This window comes from Lutra lutra, chromosome 1 (genome assembly GCF_902655055.1).
Source record: "Lutra lutra chromosome 1, mLutLut1.2, whole genome shotgun sequence".
Classification (NCBI taxonomy): domain Eukaryota; kingdom Metazoa; phylum Chordata; class Mammalia; order Carnivora; family Mustelidae; genus Lutra; species Lutra lutra.
Genome location: NC_062278.1, coordinates 2549027 through 2565941, shown reverse-complemented (window position 1 = coordinate 2565941; position 16915 = coordinate 2549027). Strand labels below are relative to the sequence as shown.

General features: G+C 59.6%; 1 protein-coding gene across 1 annotated transcript; it reads left to right on the top strand.

The window, feature by feature from the left end:
- The first annotated feature begins 1013 nt into the window (after window positions 1-1013).
- On the top strand, window positions 1014-16379 carry LOC125087838 (collagen alpha-1(I) chain-like). The gene is made up of 5 exons (XM_047708556.1): window positions 1014-1036; window positions 2136-2301; window positions 2724-2767; window positions 4502-5272; window positions 14310-16379. The coding sequence occupies exons 1-5, from the start codon at window positions 1014-1016 to the stop codon at window positions 14566-14568; spliced, it is 1263 nt and encodes a 420-aa protein (XP_047564512.1). The 3' UTR covers window positions 14569-16379.
- The last annotated feature ends 536 nt before the right edge of the window (window positions 16380-16915 follow it).

Sequence of the window (16915 nt, the reverse complement as noted above, 5' to 3'; positions counted from 1 at the left end):
TGTACCAAAAAACTCCTAGACCTAGTAAACATAGTGAGGTTTACATAAGATCTTGGTGCAGAAATAAAGTACATTTTGTTTACAAGCAACACGCACAATCCAAAGTTTAAATAAGAAATAACACCCAAAATATGAAATATTTAGGGAGAGATCTTACCAAAAATGTGCATGTTCTGACTGTAAATTACAAAATATCGCTGAAGGGAATTAAGGTGAATTAAATAAATGAAGAGATGAAGCATGTTTGTGGATCAGAGTATGCGGCTCTGTTCCTTCGAAGCAATCAAAGTCCGATCAGACGCTTTTGCGGAAGCCGACGAGCTGAGTGTCGAGTTCATGGGGAGATGGGAAAGGCCTGGGATAGTCCAAATGGGATAAAGAAGCCTGAGTATGGACAGATACTACCTGGTTTCGAGACTATCACAATCAAGACTGTGCGGTGTCAACATTAGGGAAGACAACATACGAAGGGAATAGAGTAGAGAGTCCAGAAGCACAGGGACAGTTTCCAACAAAGGTGCAGAGACAATTTAGTGGAGGTCGGGCATCCGTAGGCACACGAGTGGAACTTTGACCCACGCCTCTGACCATACACTAAATAACTGAAAATCGTAAAGCTAAATATATAGCCTCAAACCGTAACATTTCTAGAAGGAAACAGGAGCCAATATTCATAACCTTGAGCTAAGGTAAGATTTCTTAGCTACAACACCAAGAGCACGAGCCATAAAAGAATGTGCGTAAGTTGGACTGCATCGAAACGAAGAACTTCTGCTTTTCCAGAAGCGGTACTGAGAAGCGGAGGACGAGCCGCAGACTGGGAGAAAAGTCTTTGCCAAGCTCTTACCTGAAGAATTTACGTCCAGAATACATAGAGAACTTCCTAAACCCCAAACAGGAAAACAAACCGCCCCGTTTAAAAAATGGGCAAAACGCGTGAGTAGACATTTCACCAAAGCAGGCACACCGATCGCAAATAAGCAAGTAAGTTCCCCTCACTTGTCGTCAGGGAAATGCCGGCGCACACCGCGGAGAGGTGCCGCCGTGCAGCAATGGGAAAGCCTGTAATGTAGACGACAGGCCATCCCGAGGGTGAACGAGGCTGGGGATGAACAGGAATTCGCAGTCCCTGCTGCTGGGAGGATGAATCAACGCCCCTTTAGAGAATCAGTCTGGAAGTGTCCTGAGAAGCTGTGACCCGACTGACCGTCGCACTCCCAGGGGAAGGAAAGCGTGAGTCGGCGGGAAGCCTTGCGCACAAGCATGCTAGCAGCTTCGTTGCCCTGGCCCCAAACTGCGAACAGTCCTTGACTGTTCCTGACCTTCTGCGCTGAAACACGTCCCCTAACAATTCCTACTAAGTTGAAGCTCTAACCCATGGCAGCTCAGACGGTGACCTTATTTGGAAGGAGGCTTGTGGCAGATGTCATGAGTGATGAGGTCGCACCGGTGGTCCGGGCCCCCGTCTAGCACAACCGTGTCTGTGTAAAACGGGGAACAGGGACACAGGCTTGCACAAGGAGAGGAGAGAGGCATCCGTAGGCACACGTGCTGGTGTGCTGTGAAGACCTCCAGGCCGAGGCACACGACAGGTGCCAGCAAACGCCAAAAGTCACGGGGGCCTAGCATGGGGTCTCCTTCTGCCTCGGAGGGGGGCACCCTGCCAGCCCCAGACTTTAAGCGTCCAGCCTCCAGACTGTGAGACAATCCCTCCCTCCTGTCTAAGCCTTCCAGTCCCTGGGGCTTTCTTACAGAAGCGTCCGGCCTTCCACCAGGGAGTGGACCCCAGCTGTGGATTTTTCAGAGATGCCCTTTATCTGTTTGAAACCCTTGCACTTGCAAATAAATGAATACATACAATTATTAAATTAAATTGACTGAATTTGAAGTGGCACTAATCCACATCCAGGCAGCGTGGTGTAGTCAGGGCGCGCATTCCGCCAGAGCCCGGACAGAGCCGTCTGCCGTTACCCCTCCAGGTGCTGCCACTCACCCCTCCACGGGACCCCGCCAGCAGCCACTCTGTGCGGACGCTGGGGCATAAGCCTGCCAGGCCTCGAGGAGCTCCCTGGCCCCTGCTGCCAGCTTTGACAAGCAGGGGGGCCCCCGGGCTGTAAGCTCTCCGTGGCACGCAGGCAGCTCACCCGTCTGCCGTCTGGACAAGGGAAAACCGCGTACAGACTCGGGGTGCTGTCTGGCCCTCCAGCTGAGTGTGGCCCAGTCGGCAAGCAGCAGGCACTTGCTGAGAACGCGTCGAGGCTGGGCAAAGTGAGCAGCCAGGCCCGGGGAACCATGACCATGGTATGGGGGACCGCGGCGGGCAGGGAATGAGCCCGGGGGGCCAGAGAGCCTGAGTGGCCGGCTCTGGGGTCGAGAGCCTGCAGAGCCCACTGTGCCAGGTTTCTGAGGACGCTCTCGGAGGAAGCTCCTGCCTGCCCAGACAGCTCCGCAGCTGACCTTGAGAATACCCCCAGGGCCACAGCGTGCCAGAGTCCAGGGGTGGCCTCTCTGCCATGCCCAAGTGCCCCTCTCGCCCTGACCCTGGTGGAACCTGGCTGGGAGACACCAGGGAAGCCTCACCAGGCAGAAGGGCCGCTTGTCCAGGCTTCCGGAAATCTCAGATTTCTTCCGGAAATCTGTGTGCCCCGTGCACACAAACCTGACCTGAGACCCCAGGTGGTCCCAGCCTGGGGACCCCCACGCTCACCTCCTGCCTCCTGCAGGGCTACATGCTGCTGGTTTTGAAAGTAGCCCAAAGCCGGGCAAGGTAAGGGGCAACGTGGTGCACAGAGGGTCCTGGGACCCTGGCCCTCACCCACCAGGGAACCCCTCCCCCTGGAAGCCCGGGCTTCCCTGCAGCCTTTCTCCCCACCGTGGCCGACCTCCGAGGCCAGCAGAGCAGCTCCGGGGGATGTTTGTGCGTCCCCTCCCCATCCAGCGGAGGTGGCACGTGGGGGCGCCTGCTGGGACAGGCAGTGCTGGCCGTCTGCCCGGCCAGGAAGAGCTTCCTGCCCTATGGAGAGCCGGGCTCCAGCGAGATCACATTTCAGCCAGGCCGAAGATGGCTAATGCAGGTGTTGGCCCAGAAATGCCCTTAAAAGGCTGAGGCCGGCCAGACTCCTGTTCCCAGGGGGAGAGCAGGGGCCATGGGGGCGCCGACTGGGGCTGCCCCACCAGCAGTCACTTTAGTCACCATGGCGACCTCCAGTCCATTTCTAACTCTTGCTGGGACCGACAGCCCTCCCCACACCCTCATACCTGGGAGCCTGGGAGCCAGATAGGCGGGTCTGCTTGGCTCTGGTCTTCCATTCGGAGAACAGTCACCTTCACCTGCCACTGACCATACTCCTGGGCACCACTGCCCATCATGTGTCACTGACCACTGGCTCACTGAAGGATGGGGTCAGTGGCGAGCTCCGGTCTTCATCCCAGAGAGACTGGAATCCTGTACCTTCCCCCAGAGCTCCTCCAGACCTGTTGGTCTCTCTGCTTGGTCTCCATGCGCCTGGCTATCTCCTGCCTCAGGGCCTTTGCACTTGTGCTCCCGGCTGGTCTTAGCTGGAGCCGTCCCCAGTGCTGACTGTCGGTGCCCTTCCTAGCTTTCACCCAGCTCAGGGTCTTACATAATGACTCCTTCCCCTGTTCTCCCAGTCCACATCTGCCGTGCCCTGCCCCTCCCCAGGGCTTACGTGGGCCAAGCTGAGAAAGGACCAGGAAGGCGAACGGGAAGTGGGACAACAGTTGGAGTAGCAGAGGCACCCCCAGAAAGTGAGATTCCGGGCTGCTCTGCAGAGAGGCAACAGCCCAGCTACCCGAGGGCAACACCACCATCGAAGGGCAGGGGCAGGGCTGCTCTCTGTCATCAGAGCCAGGACGGGGCAGGCCCTGTGCTCCCAGGACTCCCCTCACCCCTGCCCCCCTCCCAGCACAGCCTGCACTGTCTCCCCAGGCGCCCACCTTCATCCAAGCCTGGTTCTCTCCAGTCTGGGCCTTGAGCAGATGGAAACTCACAGCTGCCAGACGCCCCTTGCCCTTCCCGGGGTCCCCCAGTGACCAGAGGACAGCATCTACTTGGGGACAATAGGCACCACACAGAGCAAAGACCAATGTCAGGGTCAGTGTCTCAAAGCCGTCCTCCCCCCACGGCCCACATGGTCCCAACCCCTCCCCCCGAGCCACGCCGGGCCCATGCTCGGGGCCACCAGCACTCAGACACAGCACCATCCTGGGAAGAGGCCCCAAGAGCCAGAGACCCAAATGCCGCTCTGCCGTGGGGGAAAGGCCAGGCCAAAAATCCCGTTCTGACCCCACCCAGCTCTTCTGAGAGATGCTGATCCAGCAGCCTGAGGCCCCAGAGCCAGAACCTGAGTTTGAGCCGGGCTTCTGAAACCAATAATCAGTGAGCCACGGTGAGCTGGCATTCTCTGGAAGGCCCGAGCATCTCCCTGGGGGACAGACTCCGGCTGGAGGCTCACCGCCCACAACTCTGGCACGGCCCCAGGCCCCGACCGGAGCCCCCTCCCTGGCCCGGTTCCTGGAAGCTTGGTCCCTGGGCCCGGCCAGCTCCTTGGGGCCTGGCGTGTGCACGGAAGCTGCCCCCAGCCGTGGCTGCGAGACCGTGGAGGCGGAGGGCCCGGCTGCCTGCTCTCTGCTCTGCGACGGCCACGGCCCAGGCTCCCCAGGTTCACTCCCAGCTTTGGATCCGAGCTCCCAGGGGCCTGGCCTATTTCCTGGTGAAGCTTCCTCAGGAAGCGCGGCGAGCAACCCCATTTCCCTTGTTCCCAGAACGGGCAGGGAGCACAGAGGCATGGGCCTTCTCAAGCAGCCGGGGCCACGCGGACAGTTCAGGGCCAGCCCGGCCCCGCCACACCTCCGTTCCCACAACTACAAACGGGGACGAGTCTCCCCTCCTGGATCCTGCCAAGGGCCCAAAGCCAGCACCGCCGGGTCCTTCCTGTGGTCCCGAAACCTTCTGGAGGGAACAGCCAAGAGCTCACGGAGCCCGCGTGGTCTCCGCAGCCTCTTGGCACGAGGCTAGGCCCGGACGAGGGTGGGGGACAGAGAATCAAGAGGGCGGACTTCGGGGCCGCGTAAGTGCGGACGCCGTCCACAGCCTCCCTCCATCCCAGCCCCACAGCGACGTTCAGGACACACGGTGCGGCTGGCAGGCGGCTCGGGTCCCAGCTGGGCGTCCACCCCCTTCAGGAGTCCCGGGGGCTCAGGACGGAAGAGAGAGGACAGAAGACAGAGGATGGCACTGTGCCCTCTCGCGGTAACGGCAGCGGGTGTGGCGCAGGAGGGGGGCCTCCCCAGGTGGTGGCCCGTGGGCCAGGCTGTCCCTCCTCCTCCTTCCTCCCTCCCTTTCTCCTGGCACCAGGGGCACAGATCCTGGCTTCTGCCACACATTCTCCATCTGCCCACGCAGGCCCCCTGCGGCTCTCACCACGACACCCTTGCGAGCCAAGAGCCCCCTCCCACGCCCTGCTCATCACTCCCTCTCTTTTATCATTGAGGTCCCCTTGCAGGTCTCTCGATGCCTAACGGCCTACACAAGATAGGTCTGGTTCCAGGCTGTGCTGGAAGGATCCCGGCACGTCTCCCGACTCGTTCTCTTCACCCGCATGTTCCCAAGACACGTGGCTGCCGCGGGCGGAGCCGTGGCTGCCACTCCCCCGCCAGCCCCGGAGGCAGGTCAGCACGGAGCTGTCACCCGCCGGGTGAATGACCACCGCTTCCCACGCTGATGGCCCAACGGCGCAGAGCGTCTGCTGGTGACCGCTGCCCGTTTGTCCATCGGCCTGCTGGCCCTATTCTCTCTGGGTCGCAGGATTTCTCTATTTTCTATGCAATGATCCCGTCGGTTCAAAGCGCTATGGGCACCTGTCGGGGGAGTGGCTGGCTCGTACATCTCCCTTAAGGTGGTTTTGGTAAACGTATGTTCTTAACTGGCTTCCAGTGCGTCGATCCCATCTTCTGCACTTAGGCTGCTCTGATCTGGTTTACGGGCCCTGACCCGGGGTCTGTAGAGACTCACCCAGGATGTTCTCCACCAGCCCTGAGAGCAGAGGGCAGTGCTGTCCTCCTGGGAAAAAGCCAGTCCTTAGAGGGTCACCAGAAGGTGGCCCCTGGCTTCGCTGCTGTCTTCTGGACAGACCACAAGCCGCGAGGGAGCAGCTGCCTGGGGACAGCTAGGACAGGGAAAGGTGTTTGGGGCCGATGGCCCACGGATATGCGCTGGCCTCGGAGCTGGGAGTTCCAGTGGCCCCTGTGGTCAGACCTGTAAGGACGGGAGTCCTTGCCTAGCTCCCCCGCCCCCACAGTGAAACACACCTTCTCAGCCACACGGGGTCCGGCAGCCCCAGGCTTTGAGTGGTGACCTTGTGGCTGGGAGCGAGATGGGCACACGGGGAGGAAACAGCTGTCAGGAAGCAGCCGTCGAGAGCAAGGTTGGCGGCCTCCACGGACCCCCTCCCACCCCAGCACAGCGACGGGACCAGGACGCCTGCCAAGGTTGGCATCACAGGGCAGGCCTGGCTGCATCACTGCACGGTGTCCCGTGGGCGGGCAGGTGCCCAGCTCAGGCTGGGCACAGACCACCACCTGGGTGTGCCTACACGATCTGGCTCGCTCACGGTCTTGTCGGCCCTGGCCGCTGCGACAGAGACACAGACCAGGGGCTCCAACTGCAGTTCACTGTCCCGGTCCCAGAATCGGGAGGTCCCAGATCCAGGTGTGCACAGGACGGGCTCCTCTCGCCTCTCTCCTGGGCGCGTGGATGCCGTCCTCACTCCGGGTCCTCAGGCACTTTCCCTCTGTGCATGTCCCGATCCCCTCTCATGGGGACACTGGTCAGATAGCATGGGGGCCGCCTTAGTGACCTCCTCCTACCTTAATCAATTCTCCAAAGGCCCCGTCTCCATATATGCACATCTTGAGGCACTGGGGGCTAGAGGTCCAACATAGGAATTTGGGGGACGTGACACCGTCCCTGTCACCAACACTTCCTGGGAGCTCTGAGTTGGGCGCCGAGTGGCCCAGGGTCCACGCACAGGAATCTTTAAGGGACACCAGGCATCAGTCCCTTACGGCAATGTTACCAAAGTGCAAGTCCCCGTTGGTGCCCAGGACGACAGGGCGGAGGGTCTCCAGGACTGGGGGGCCGGAGCCCAGTCCTGGACAGACAATGTTGGAAATCTGGGGCTCGGGCCCCCCTCGCTCCCTGTGGGGCTTCCTAGTTTCAGTCCTCAGACGCAGCGCCGCGCCGAGAACCAGAGCTGCGGCGAGGAAACGCAATTCCAGCAGGGGCGCCCCTCCTGCCTGCCTCCCACCACCCGCGAGCACAGGCGCAGAGGGAGGGAGCTCCACCCGTGGGGCCACGCAGGCCTGTGGCTGTGGCCCCTGCTCTCACTCTTTGCCCCTCCCAGCCCCTCAGACGGTGCGGCAGACCCCGGGGATCGAGCACAGCCCCCTCTGCGGGGCCAAAGCCTGTCCTTCTTCCCAGCTCCGAGAATGTGTGTCCAGCAGAGCAGGGGAGGCACTGACAGAAAGCTGAGCAGGGCAGGGGTCCTGTTCCCACCTTGTCCTCCTCGTGAGCAATGTCCACCCCAGCTAGCCTCCCCACGGCCCCATCAGGATGAACTCCACTAGCTCCAGGCAGACTAGAGCCCTCCCTGGATGGCCTGCCTGGGCACGAGAGCTCTGGGGGACAGTGTCCCTCTTGTTCTTAGCCAAAGCCAGGAAGCTGCCTTGCCACCCTGGTGGCCATCCGGAGCTCAGCCCATAGGCCGGTCCGCAGCCTCCTCTAGAAGGCGCATGGCAGGGGGTGATGTGCACAACACAAGGGCAGCTGATGTGCAGAGCCTGGGAGAGGCCCCACAGCAGAGAGGGGCCGGGCAGGGGTGGCCCCGGCTGGGCATTCGGACCCGCACGCCACTCAGTCCGCCACCCTCCACAACCAAGCCTGTCCCTGCTATGGCACAGAAGGGACAGGTCTGGAAAGGCGAGATAAGAGGGGGCTGCGGGAGGTGTCCCCAGAGGGCACAGCCCCATGATTAGGGGCCTGCCCCCCGGCAGTGTTCGCTCACCTCCTTCTTCCTGCGTCTCCGCATCCCAGGCATGTTCTTGGTCCGGCGGACCTCCAGGCCCCCTTCTCGCACACAGAAGGCAAAAGCCAAGCCAGCAGCATGAGCCGCACGGGCTGGGGCACGACAGACAGGATCTGCGCACCTGCTCCACGGGCCGCGGGGCAGCGCGGGAAAGTCAAAGCAACAGAATTATGTGGCCAGGTTTAGGTTTTCAAAAGACCCAGCTGGCTGCTGGGTGGAGAATGCCCTGGGCACGGAGGCCAGAGCTTCGTAAGATGAGGGACACCGAGGAAGGAACCAAGAGGCCCACTTTGACCCTGACGGTGGCCCGTTCACGGCCCTGGGTCAGGCCACAGCACCTGCTTCTCGGCCCAAGGCTGCCCCCAGTGTTCCGAGGGGTGCAGCCGTTCTTCCTGGCACTGGCCGGCTGCTCGGGTGCAGCCCAGGGCCCCTGAGTTGTTTCTGTCCTCGGGGTCCAGCTCTGCCAGGATGTATGGCCGTGGGCCAGCGGGCAAGGGCTTGCAAGGGGGTGATGCCAAGGCCAGGCACAGAGGGACCTTCCTAAAAAGGGAGGTGGGACAGGCTGGGGCAAGCTCAGGGCCAGTCCTTGCTGGCCAGAGTGGGGCCTAGAGCAGAGGAGCCGCAGGGTGGGTGAGGGAGGGCAGCGACGCCCCGGGGGACCAGTCTATAGAGGAAAGGCACAGCTGCAGGTCTGGGGACCTGGGTGACACGCTGGGCTGCTGCTTGGGGCACAGGAACCAGGGCTGGTGGTTTCGATGGCCGAGCCACGAAGAGGAAGCAGGGAAGGGGCAGGCACAGTTGGACAGAAGACGCCAGAGAGAGAGACCTATGAAGCAAGGACTTAGCTCCCTGCAGACTCTGGTCAACACACGCACGCACGCACACAAGGCCGCTGGCCGCAGGAGCTCCCGGGGGCAGGGCCCTTCCCCCTGCTCCCTCCTGCTCAGTGCTGAGCCATCCACGCACCCACACCCGCTCTCCAGGCTCCCCAGGCCACCCCTGACACCCTCAACCAGCCTCCCCTAGTTCAGGGGCCCTGCCCTGGTGTGCAGGGCTGAGCAGCACTGAATTGGGGAACATGAAAAGGGGGTTGGGACGGGGCCCCAAGACGTTGCAATCGTCCTTCCTTGCCCAGCTCAGAACAGGTCTGCAATCCCACATGGGAGCCCAGAGGCCAGGACTGGGATGTTTACATGCGCACACCCTCGGCCCTCCCAACTGTTTCCCAAGAAGGGACCCAGCCTGCAGGAAAATTCTAGTAACCAGCTTTCTAAGAAGCGGCGGGTGGTGGGGTGGGGAGGACAATCTCCAGGAAGGACGGCGCTCAGGGAGCAGCTGGTCAAGGGCAGTATGTTGCTGGAACATTCTGCGGCCAGGGAGCAGGCCGGCTCTGGGGATCCTTGGTGAGATGGCATCCTTCGTACCAGCCCTCTCTGCCCTCTGACCCCGCAAGGCCTGAGGGCCGCACGCCGTGGGCCCATTCTCGTCCCTCCGTCGCGTCAGCCCTGTCGGGGTATGCCGGACCACAAGAAGCGCGGGGGAGGGGCTCTTGTCGGGCAGGCTTTAGCTTCGGGAATGTGAACTCTGTGGCAAGGGGACCTCCCCTTACAGGCCTGACCTCCCCGAAAGGACGGTCCCCTGCAATGCCGCGTCATTGCACAGCACACAGCCCCCGTCGGCCCCATAATCATCCCCCAAGATTCAGCCTCCCCAGAGCAGTCAGTGGCCACATCGTAAAACACAGCTTAGACCCTGTCAGAGGCAGGAAGGAAAGGGGGACCCCAGCAGGAGACCAAATGCTGAGCCAGGCGTCCCGTCCTGTGTCTCCTCCGGAGCCACTGTGGGTCAGTGGTACCGCCAGGGGTGTGGGGTTGGGGGCCAGGCCACCCCAGCTGGCCTCCCGGGGACCTGCATCAGGACAGGCTCGTCCCAGCAGCATGACCTGCCTTTGCTGGGCCCCATCTGCAGGAACACATGGGTTCCCCACCTCCACCTCATGTGCCGGAGGCGTGCTCGGGAAACGCAGATCCTAACAGGAGCCCAAACCAAATGCAATCCGGAAAACATGAACACTAGGGCCAAAACCATGGGACGCGATCCAAAGTCAAAAGTGAAAGCTGATTTGGGTTGGAACCGCACTTGGGGCTCTTCTGGGCGGCCCTGCCCCTTCCCGCCGCACGGCTCCAGGAGCTGACGATACTCTAAGGGTGAACCACGCTGGGATCGTGGAAGGACAAGGGCCCACGGAGGCCTGTCACTGTGGGCACACGCTCTCCTGCCCTTGATGCAGTACCGGCCCACGACCCCGTTCTCCCCACCTCCCACGGCTCTGAAGGCCACGCCTCAGCGAGGCGGGTGCTTTCTGGTCCCGGCCTGGGAAGAGAGGGCCACCTGCTCGCCCTGACCGCCAGCAGCAAGTCTGGGGCGAGACCGGCCTGCTGTGTGGCCAGTGTCTTCACAGAGCGCTGCGATGGGTAATTGATCCCAGCCCTGCAGATCCGAAAACAACAGAGACAGGGGAAATGTGGTGGGTGTTCTTGGTGCGCCCGTCCTCCGGCCCCTGGGAACCCCGAAGCCCGAGCGGGGCCCCTCCACCCAGCCGGCCGCTCAGGCCGCGCTGACAGCACCTTCCGGAGGAGGAACGTCTGGGAGCCGCCCCGGCCCCCGGCCCCCCGCCGGAGCAGCAGCCCCGAGCCCTCCCAGCAGGGACCACGCCTTCCCTCTGTGAAGGGGAAGGCCGCCTCTCCCCAGCGGGGCAAAGCGCAGCCCAGAGCACAGGCTTCCAGAAGGACCTGGAAACGTGCAGGCACGTGCTGAGCAGGGCGGCAGCGGCCCAGACGGGGAAGCGGGCGTCCGGCCGCCTGAAGCGGCCCCTGCCCCGCGGGCTGCCGCCTGCTCGAGTGTCTGGCCCAGGGCCTAGCACTGGCACGGAGGACGCGTCTTGGCCCAGAACCGCGTGACTCATTGCTCGACAAACAGGAAGGCTTTCCACCTGCCTGGCACTCAGTCAGGGTTTCCTACCGGACGACAGCATCAGGAGCCCCGGAGAACAGGCAGTTCTGTTCCTCGCCGGGAGCTTCTCGTGCTGGTGACGTCAGCAGGGCACAAGGCGGTGCCCGGCCCGCAGGGGTGAGTGCGGGAGGGAGCTGGCAGCCAGCATCGGGGCCACCAGGACAGGGACGCTCAGCCCGAAGCCAGGTGCGGGCCTGAGAGAAGGGGGGGCTTCTCTCCTGGCAACTTCCAGGAACGGGATTTTTTCCCAGCACAGCAGAGGAAGAAACAGGATAAAGTTGCAGGACAGTGGGGGACAGGGGGCGCGGGACAGAGGCCTCTGCCTCGGGTCCCCCGTCATTCTGTTGCCGGTTCTTTGTTTTTTAAAGATTTCTTTGTATTTGAGAGCGCGCACAGGCAAGTGCAACGGGGCGGGGGGGCAGGAGGGGAGGGGGAGAATCTGAAGCAGACTCTGCCCTGAGCACGGAGCCCGGAGCCCGACACAGGCTCCATCCCAGGACCCTGAGGTCATGACCTGAGCTGAAACCAAGAGTCTGACGCCCAACAGAGCTCCGCCCCCACCAGCGCCCCCTGTTGCTGTTTTTTTTTTTTAATTTTATTTTTAATTTCTTTTCAGTGTTCTAAGATTCATTGTTTTTGCACCGCACCCAGTGCTCCATGCAGTCCGTGCCCTCCCCAATACCCACCACCTGGATCCCCCAACCTCCCCCCACCGCCCCTTCAAACCCCTCAGATCGTTTTTCAGAGTCCATAGTCTCTCATGGTTCACCTCCCCTTCCAATTTCCCTCAACTCCCTTCTCCTCTCCATCTCCCCTTGTCCTCCATGCTATTTGTTATGCTCCACAAATAAGTGAAACCATATGATAATTGACTCTCTCTGCTTGACTTATTTCACTCAGCATCATCTCTTCCAGTCCCGTCCATGTTGCTACAAAAGTTGGGTATTCATCCTTTCTGATGGAGGCATCATACTCCATAGTGTATATGGACCACATCTTCCTTATCCATTCGTCCGTTGAAGGGCATCTTGGTGCTTTCCATAGTTTGGCGACCGTGGCCATTGCTGCTATAAACATTGGGGTACAGATGGCCCTTCTGTTCACTGCATCTGTATCTTTGGGGTAAATACCCAGTAGTGCAATGGCAGGGTCATAGGGAAGCTCTATTTTTAATTTCTTGAGGAATCTCCACACTGTTCTCCAAAGTGGCTGCACCAACTTGCATTCCCACCAACAGTGGAAGAGGGTTCCCCTTTCTCCACATCCTCTCCAACACATGTTGTTTCCTGTCTTGCTAATTTTGGCCATTCTCACTGGTGTAAGGTGGTATCTCAATGTGGTTTTTATTTGAATCTCCCTGATGGCTAGTGATGATGAGCATTTTTTCACGTGTCTGATAGCCATTTGTATGTCTTCATTGGAGAAGTGTCTGTTCATGTCTTCTGCCCATTTTTTGATGCGATTATCTGTGTTTTGAGTGTTGAGTTTGAGGAGTTCTTTATAGATCCTGGGTATCAACCCTTTGTCTGTACTGTCATTTGCAAATGTCTTCTCCCATTCCGTGGGTTGCCTCTTTGCTGTGTTGACTGTTTCCTTTGCCGCGCAGAAGTGTGGCTGGTTGTAAGAGGAAATGCAAGCCTGATCTGAGCGTGCCCAGATGAGAGGTGTTTCAGGTTTGTCCTGCTGAGCTCAGAGTTGGCCTCTGTCACCAGTCACCATCTCGTTAGGCTTAACCCAACGTCGGACCACAAGTACGCTGGGTCTACGGCCAAAAAGAAACAGCTACACATCCCCAGAAATGTGCGATGTAAGTGCCTCTGTGTACCCACACGAACCCCAGACCCCATCTAACATGGGGACTCAAAATGAGGGGGAGGGGAGAAGACATGTCCGCTCTGAACCGTGGCCCAGCCCCCTCAGTGGAAGGCCATGTGTGTCCGGGAAATCCTTACTATGGATTTCCTTAGTTCTGTGTGCAAAATGCTGGAGCACAGCATCAGACAGAAAATCATCCCCACTTGGGACCGTTTCTCCTGACAAGACACAGGTCAGGAAAGGCAGCCCCAGTCCAGCCTCATGACCCAGCCCTCTCCAACCTGCTGTTTGCTTGACAATGTGGCCGAGGCTGTGCCCTGAAGGACGATCCCTCAGGAGGCTGCCACTTCTGGATTTTTACTCTTTAACGTGCTTCCCTCGTTCTCCAAGAAAGCAAGCTACACATGGAGGCTTGGGTTTTCTTATTTGTGGCCAAACTCCCACCAGGGTTTCACAGGCTCGGAGAAGAGACCTAACAGGGTAACTGCTGGACAAGGGCCAAGACACAGGCTTGGCCATGAAGGCACGACAGAATCCGCCTGCCCCCGACATGCACACGCATGCCCTCACACACACGAATGCTGACACACACGCCCAGATGCACGCACAGCTGCACGCTCGCACACCAGATCTGCGGCCATGTCCACTCACTGACGTCGGGGACATCATGACAAAGGCTTGACCTGTGTCCACACCTGAGTCAGTGTTTGGTGTGAGGGCAGGGCTTGTGGGAAGGCGCCGTGGCGCTGTGTGCATGGGGAGGCAGGGAGGGCTGCACGGGGCTGCAGGAGAGGGACCGCTGTGGTGATAGCCAGAGGCCTCTCGGGCCATCCACGAGCTCACACGCTCCCAGGAAGGGTAAAGCCCAGAGCACGAGGACCCCAGGAGCTCAGGGCCTCCACCACGGCCCTGGAAAGACCTCTCCCTCCTCACTCCTGGGGAGCCTGGACTCCGACAGGGTCAAGACGTCAAGATGGGACAGAAGCAACAAGGGGCTGAGCCTCACCAGTGGGGGCGGGGGCTCCAGCTGCCTCTTTCCCCCAAGGGCAGACCTGCCAGCACAGCCACAGGGGACGGGCTCCGCCAGAGGCAGGCAGAGCAAGGCAATGCTTCTCAAAGGCACCCTCCTGCGGACCAGGAGGACCTGAGGCGAGAACCCCAAGGCCTTGCCCCCACACGCCCCGGGCGGCTATCTCGGCGGGCTCACAGCTCGGCCTTCTGCCCTGCCACCCCTGTGCCCAGCCAGAACCAAACGGAAAGCAGCTCTGACGGCAGGGACCCGGGCAACCGTATGTGCCCTGCCCCCACCCTGTAAGCAGGGGTGCCCGTGGGCGAGGAGCTCATCCCAACATGAGAAACCGCCTCCCACTCTCCTAGCGGGACGAAGTGCGTTCACACGCCCCAGCGCCGCTCCCAGTTCCCCCGGCCTGCAGCAGGCGGAGGAAACACTGATTCATCCCGCAGAGAAGCGGCCAAGTACAATGCAGAAAGGCAGCCAGGGTGCCACGGTTTACAAAGATTGCCACGGGAACGGTTCCCTTCACAAAAGCAGCCTGGATGCCCACGAGGCGAGCTTCTGGTCTGGGGAGGAGGGAGTTCTGTGCCCACAGGACGGCCTCGCCCCGCTCTGCCCTAAGCGGTACCTTCCCAGCTGCCGCCGTCCTTGAGCTCGTCTCCATGGGCGTCTGGTTGAAGACCGAAAGCAAAGCCAACGCGCTGGCCCTTCCGCACGGGGCCGCCTCTCCCTCCGGCCCCACCGCCCTGCCCAGTCGGCCCCAACCCAGCCGAAGCCTGGCCTCCGGGGGTGGCTCGCTGGCCCAGAGCGGGCAGGAGTGTCTTTCTGCTCCTGGCCCATTAGCCTCAGCTCTCGGGGACGCAGACAAAGAAAGACACAGAGGAGGTCTGTTTTCCCAGGCTAAGGTAAGACAGATTGCAGTGACCCCAAGAACGATCAGCTCCCTGGGACAGAAGGAAATAATTTTATAAACTGACCTGCAGATCCGAACAGAATCTTTTAAAAATCAAGGTTTTTAATAGTGATGATGAATCCCGGTGTCTCCCTTGGTGTTAGCCACGTGCTACCGTGGGATCAGGCAGCCACAGGAGCCTGTCATGTGTCCACACATGCATCCACATGCCACTCGGGTGGGTGGGCAGAATGGGTCAGCGGTGGACATCTGCTGCTGTCCTCTTCTTCCCCTGCCTCCGTCCGCGCCCTCAGGGACCTACTGGGGGCACCCAGAGCACACTGGCCAGAGGGGGCCCGAGGGACTGCAACCACTGGTCACCAGAACTGCGAAAGGACAACAGCAGGACCAGACCCTGGTCTGCAGAAGGAGTGAGCCCAGATGAGGAGGGACGCACACCGAGGGGAGGCGGGGACGTCAGGCTATGATCACAGCTCCGCCGCGCAGGCAAGCCGCTTGGCGGCCCCGGCTGGTCCCCTCCCTGCAGACCGCGAGTGCGAGGGTTGAGCTGAAGCAGCGTGGACACAAGCCCTGACGGCCACCAGGAGACCAATGCCTTAAGCCCAGCTCCGGGGCCCGCGTGCGTGTGGGAGGCCTCAGCGTCTCACAGAAATCATGGTACGACCCAATGCCTGTCGTGCCAGAGCACCACATCGCGGGCCTGGCCCTACGCCAGGCCACGCGATTTTCACGCCCAGGGCCAGGGGCCACTTCCCAGCCACTGGTGGGACCCCCGCAGATGCCAGACATTGTAAGGAGGTGCCATGCGTGTGCTTCCATGCGTGCGTGTGGAGAGAAGCTTCCGGATCGGCTGAGCACCCCAGGACGCCAGCATCACTAAGGGCCTCTGACCTGAGGTCTGCAGGCCAGGAGCGCATGGACCTGGGACGGCCGAGGGGCTGACAGCCCAGGTGCCTGAGACCAGGGCCGGTACAAGCGGGCTCTCCCGTCCTGCGTGTGACAGGGACACGTCACCTCCACCTCACCTGTGCTCTGCAGGACACGTGTATGGCAGCAAGTCAGGTGCAGGGTCATGGGAGGTCCAGGTACTGGCCCAGGAGGCCTGTGTCTCACTGGCCGTGGTACCGTGAACTCCGGGGGCATACGGCGGTAGGGCTGGCAGGCCACCCCTAGGCTCCGGACGGAGAGTGTGGCCACCTACTGATGCTAAAAACAAAATCTATCTTCTTTCTATTTTGAAAGGAAAATCAGATATTGCTCCTGCTCCCAGTTCTCCAACAATACACCATCACACAGGGCAAACCATGACGTCTGCCCCATGCTGGCACCCACACACTCGCTGCCATCTCCCAACCTGCCCCAAACTCGTGCTCCGGGTCCCTGACCCCATTCTTCCTGCTCCCTGGACTCCTCCCTCAGACGTCCAAGAGCAACTGTTTGCATAAAACCATTTATTCTAAAAAGCTGAGCTACAAATACGTCTTCAATCAAAAACTGTAATTAAACTATGTGACCGAGAGTCAGTCCTTTTTTTTTTTTTTTGCATTTTTTGGGGCTAGCCTGTTCTAAGAATATTAAATAGGCATTCTTGGTGAGAAACGAGCAGCTGAGGGAGCTCCAACTTGAACTTAAAATCCTTACAATAAAAGCTACTCATGAAAAATACCAAAGATTTCTAAAATACAATGAGGATAAGATACAGGAATCTTTGTGTTTTGAAAATCATAATTGTAATAATATTTCCAAATGACAATCACAAAATTCAACAAATGGTTGGGAAAACTGGAAATCCACAGGCAAAAGCATAAATTCGGACCCTTACCTCACACCATATCCAAAAATTAATTCAAAATGGATTGACCTAAACTGCAGAGAGAAAACAATAAAATTCTAAGGCGAAAACAGAGGCGAAAATCTTCATGACCATGAATTTGGCAATGATTTCTTAGACATAATGTCAAAAGCACATACAACAAAAGAAAAAAAGATTAAGTTAGACTTAACTTAAACTTAACTCTTACACATGGAAGGACTCTTATCAACAGAGTGAAAAGA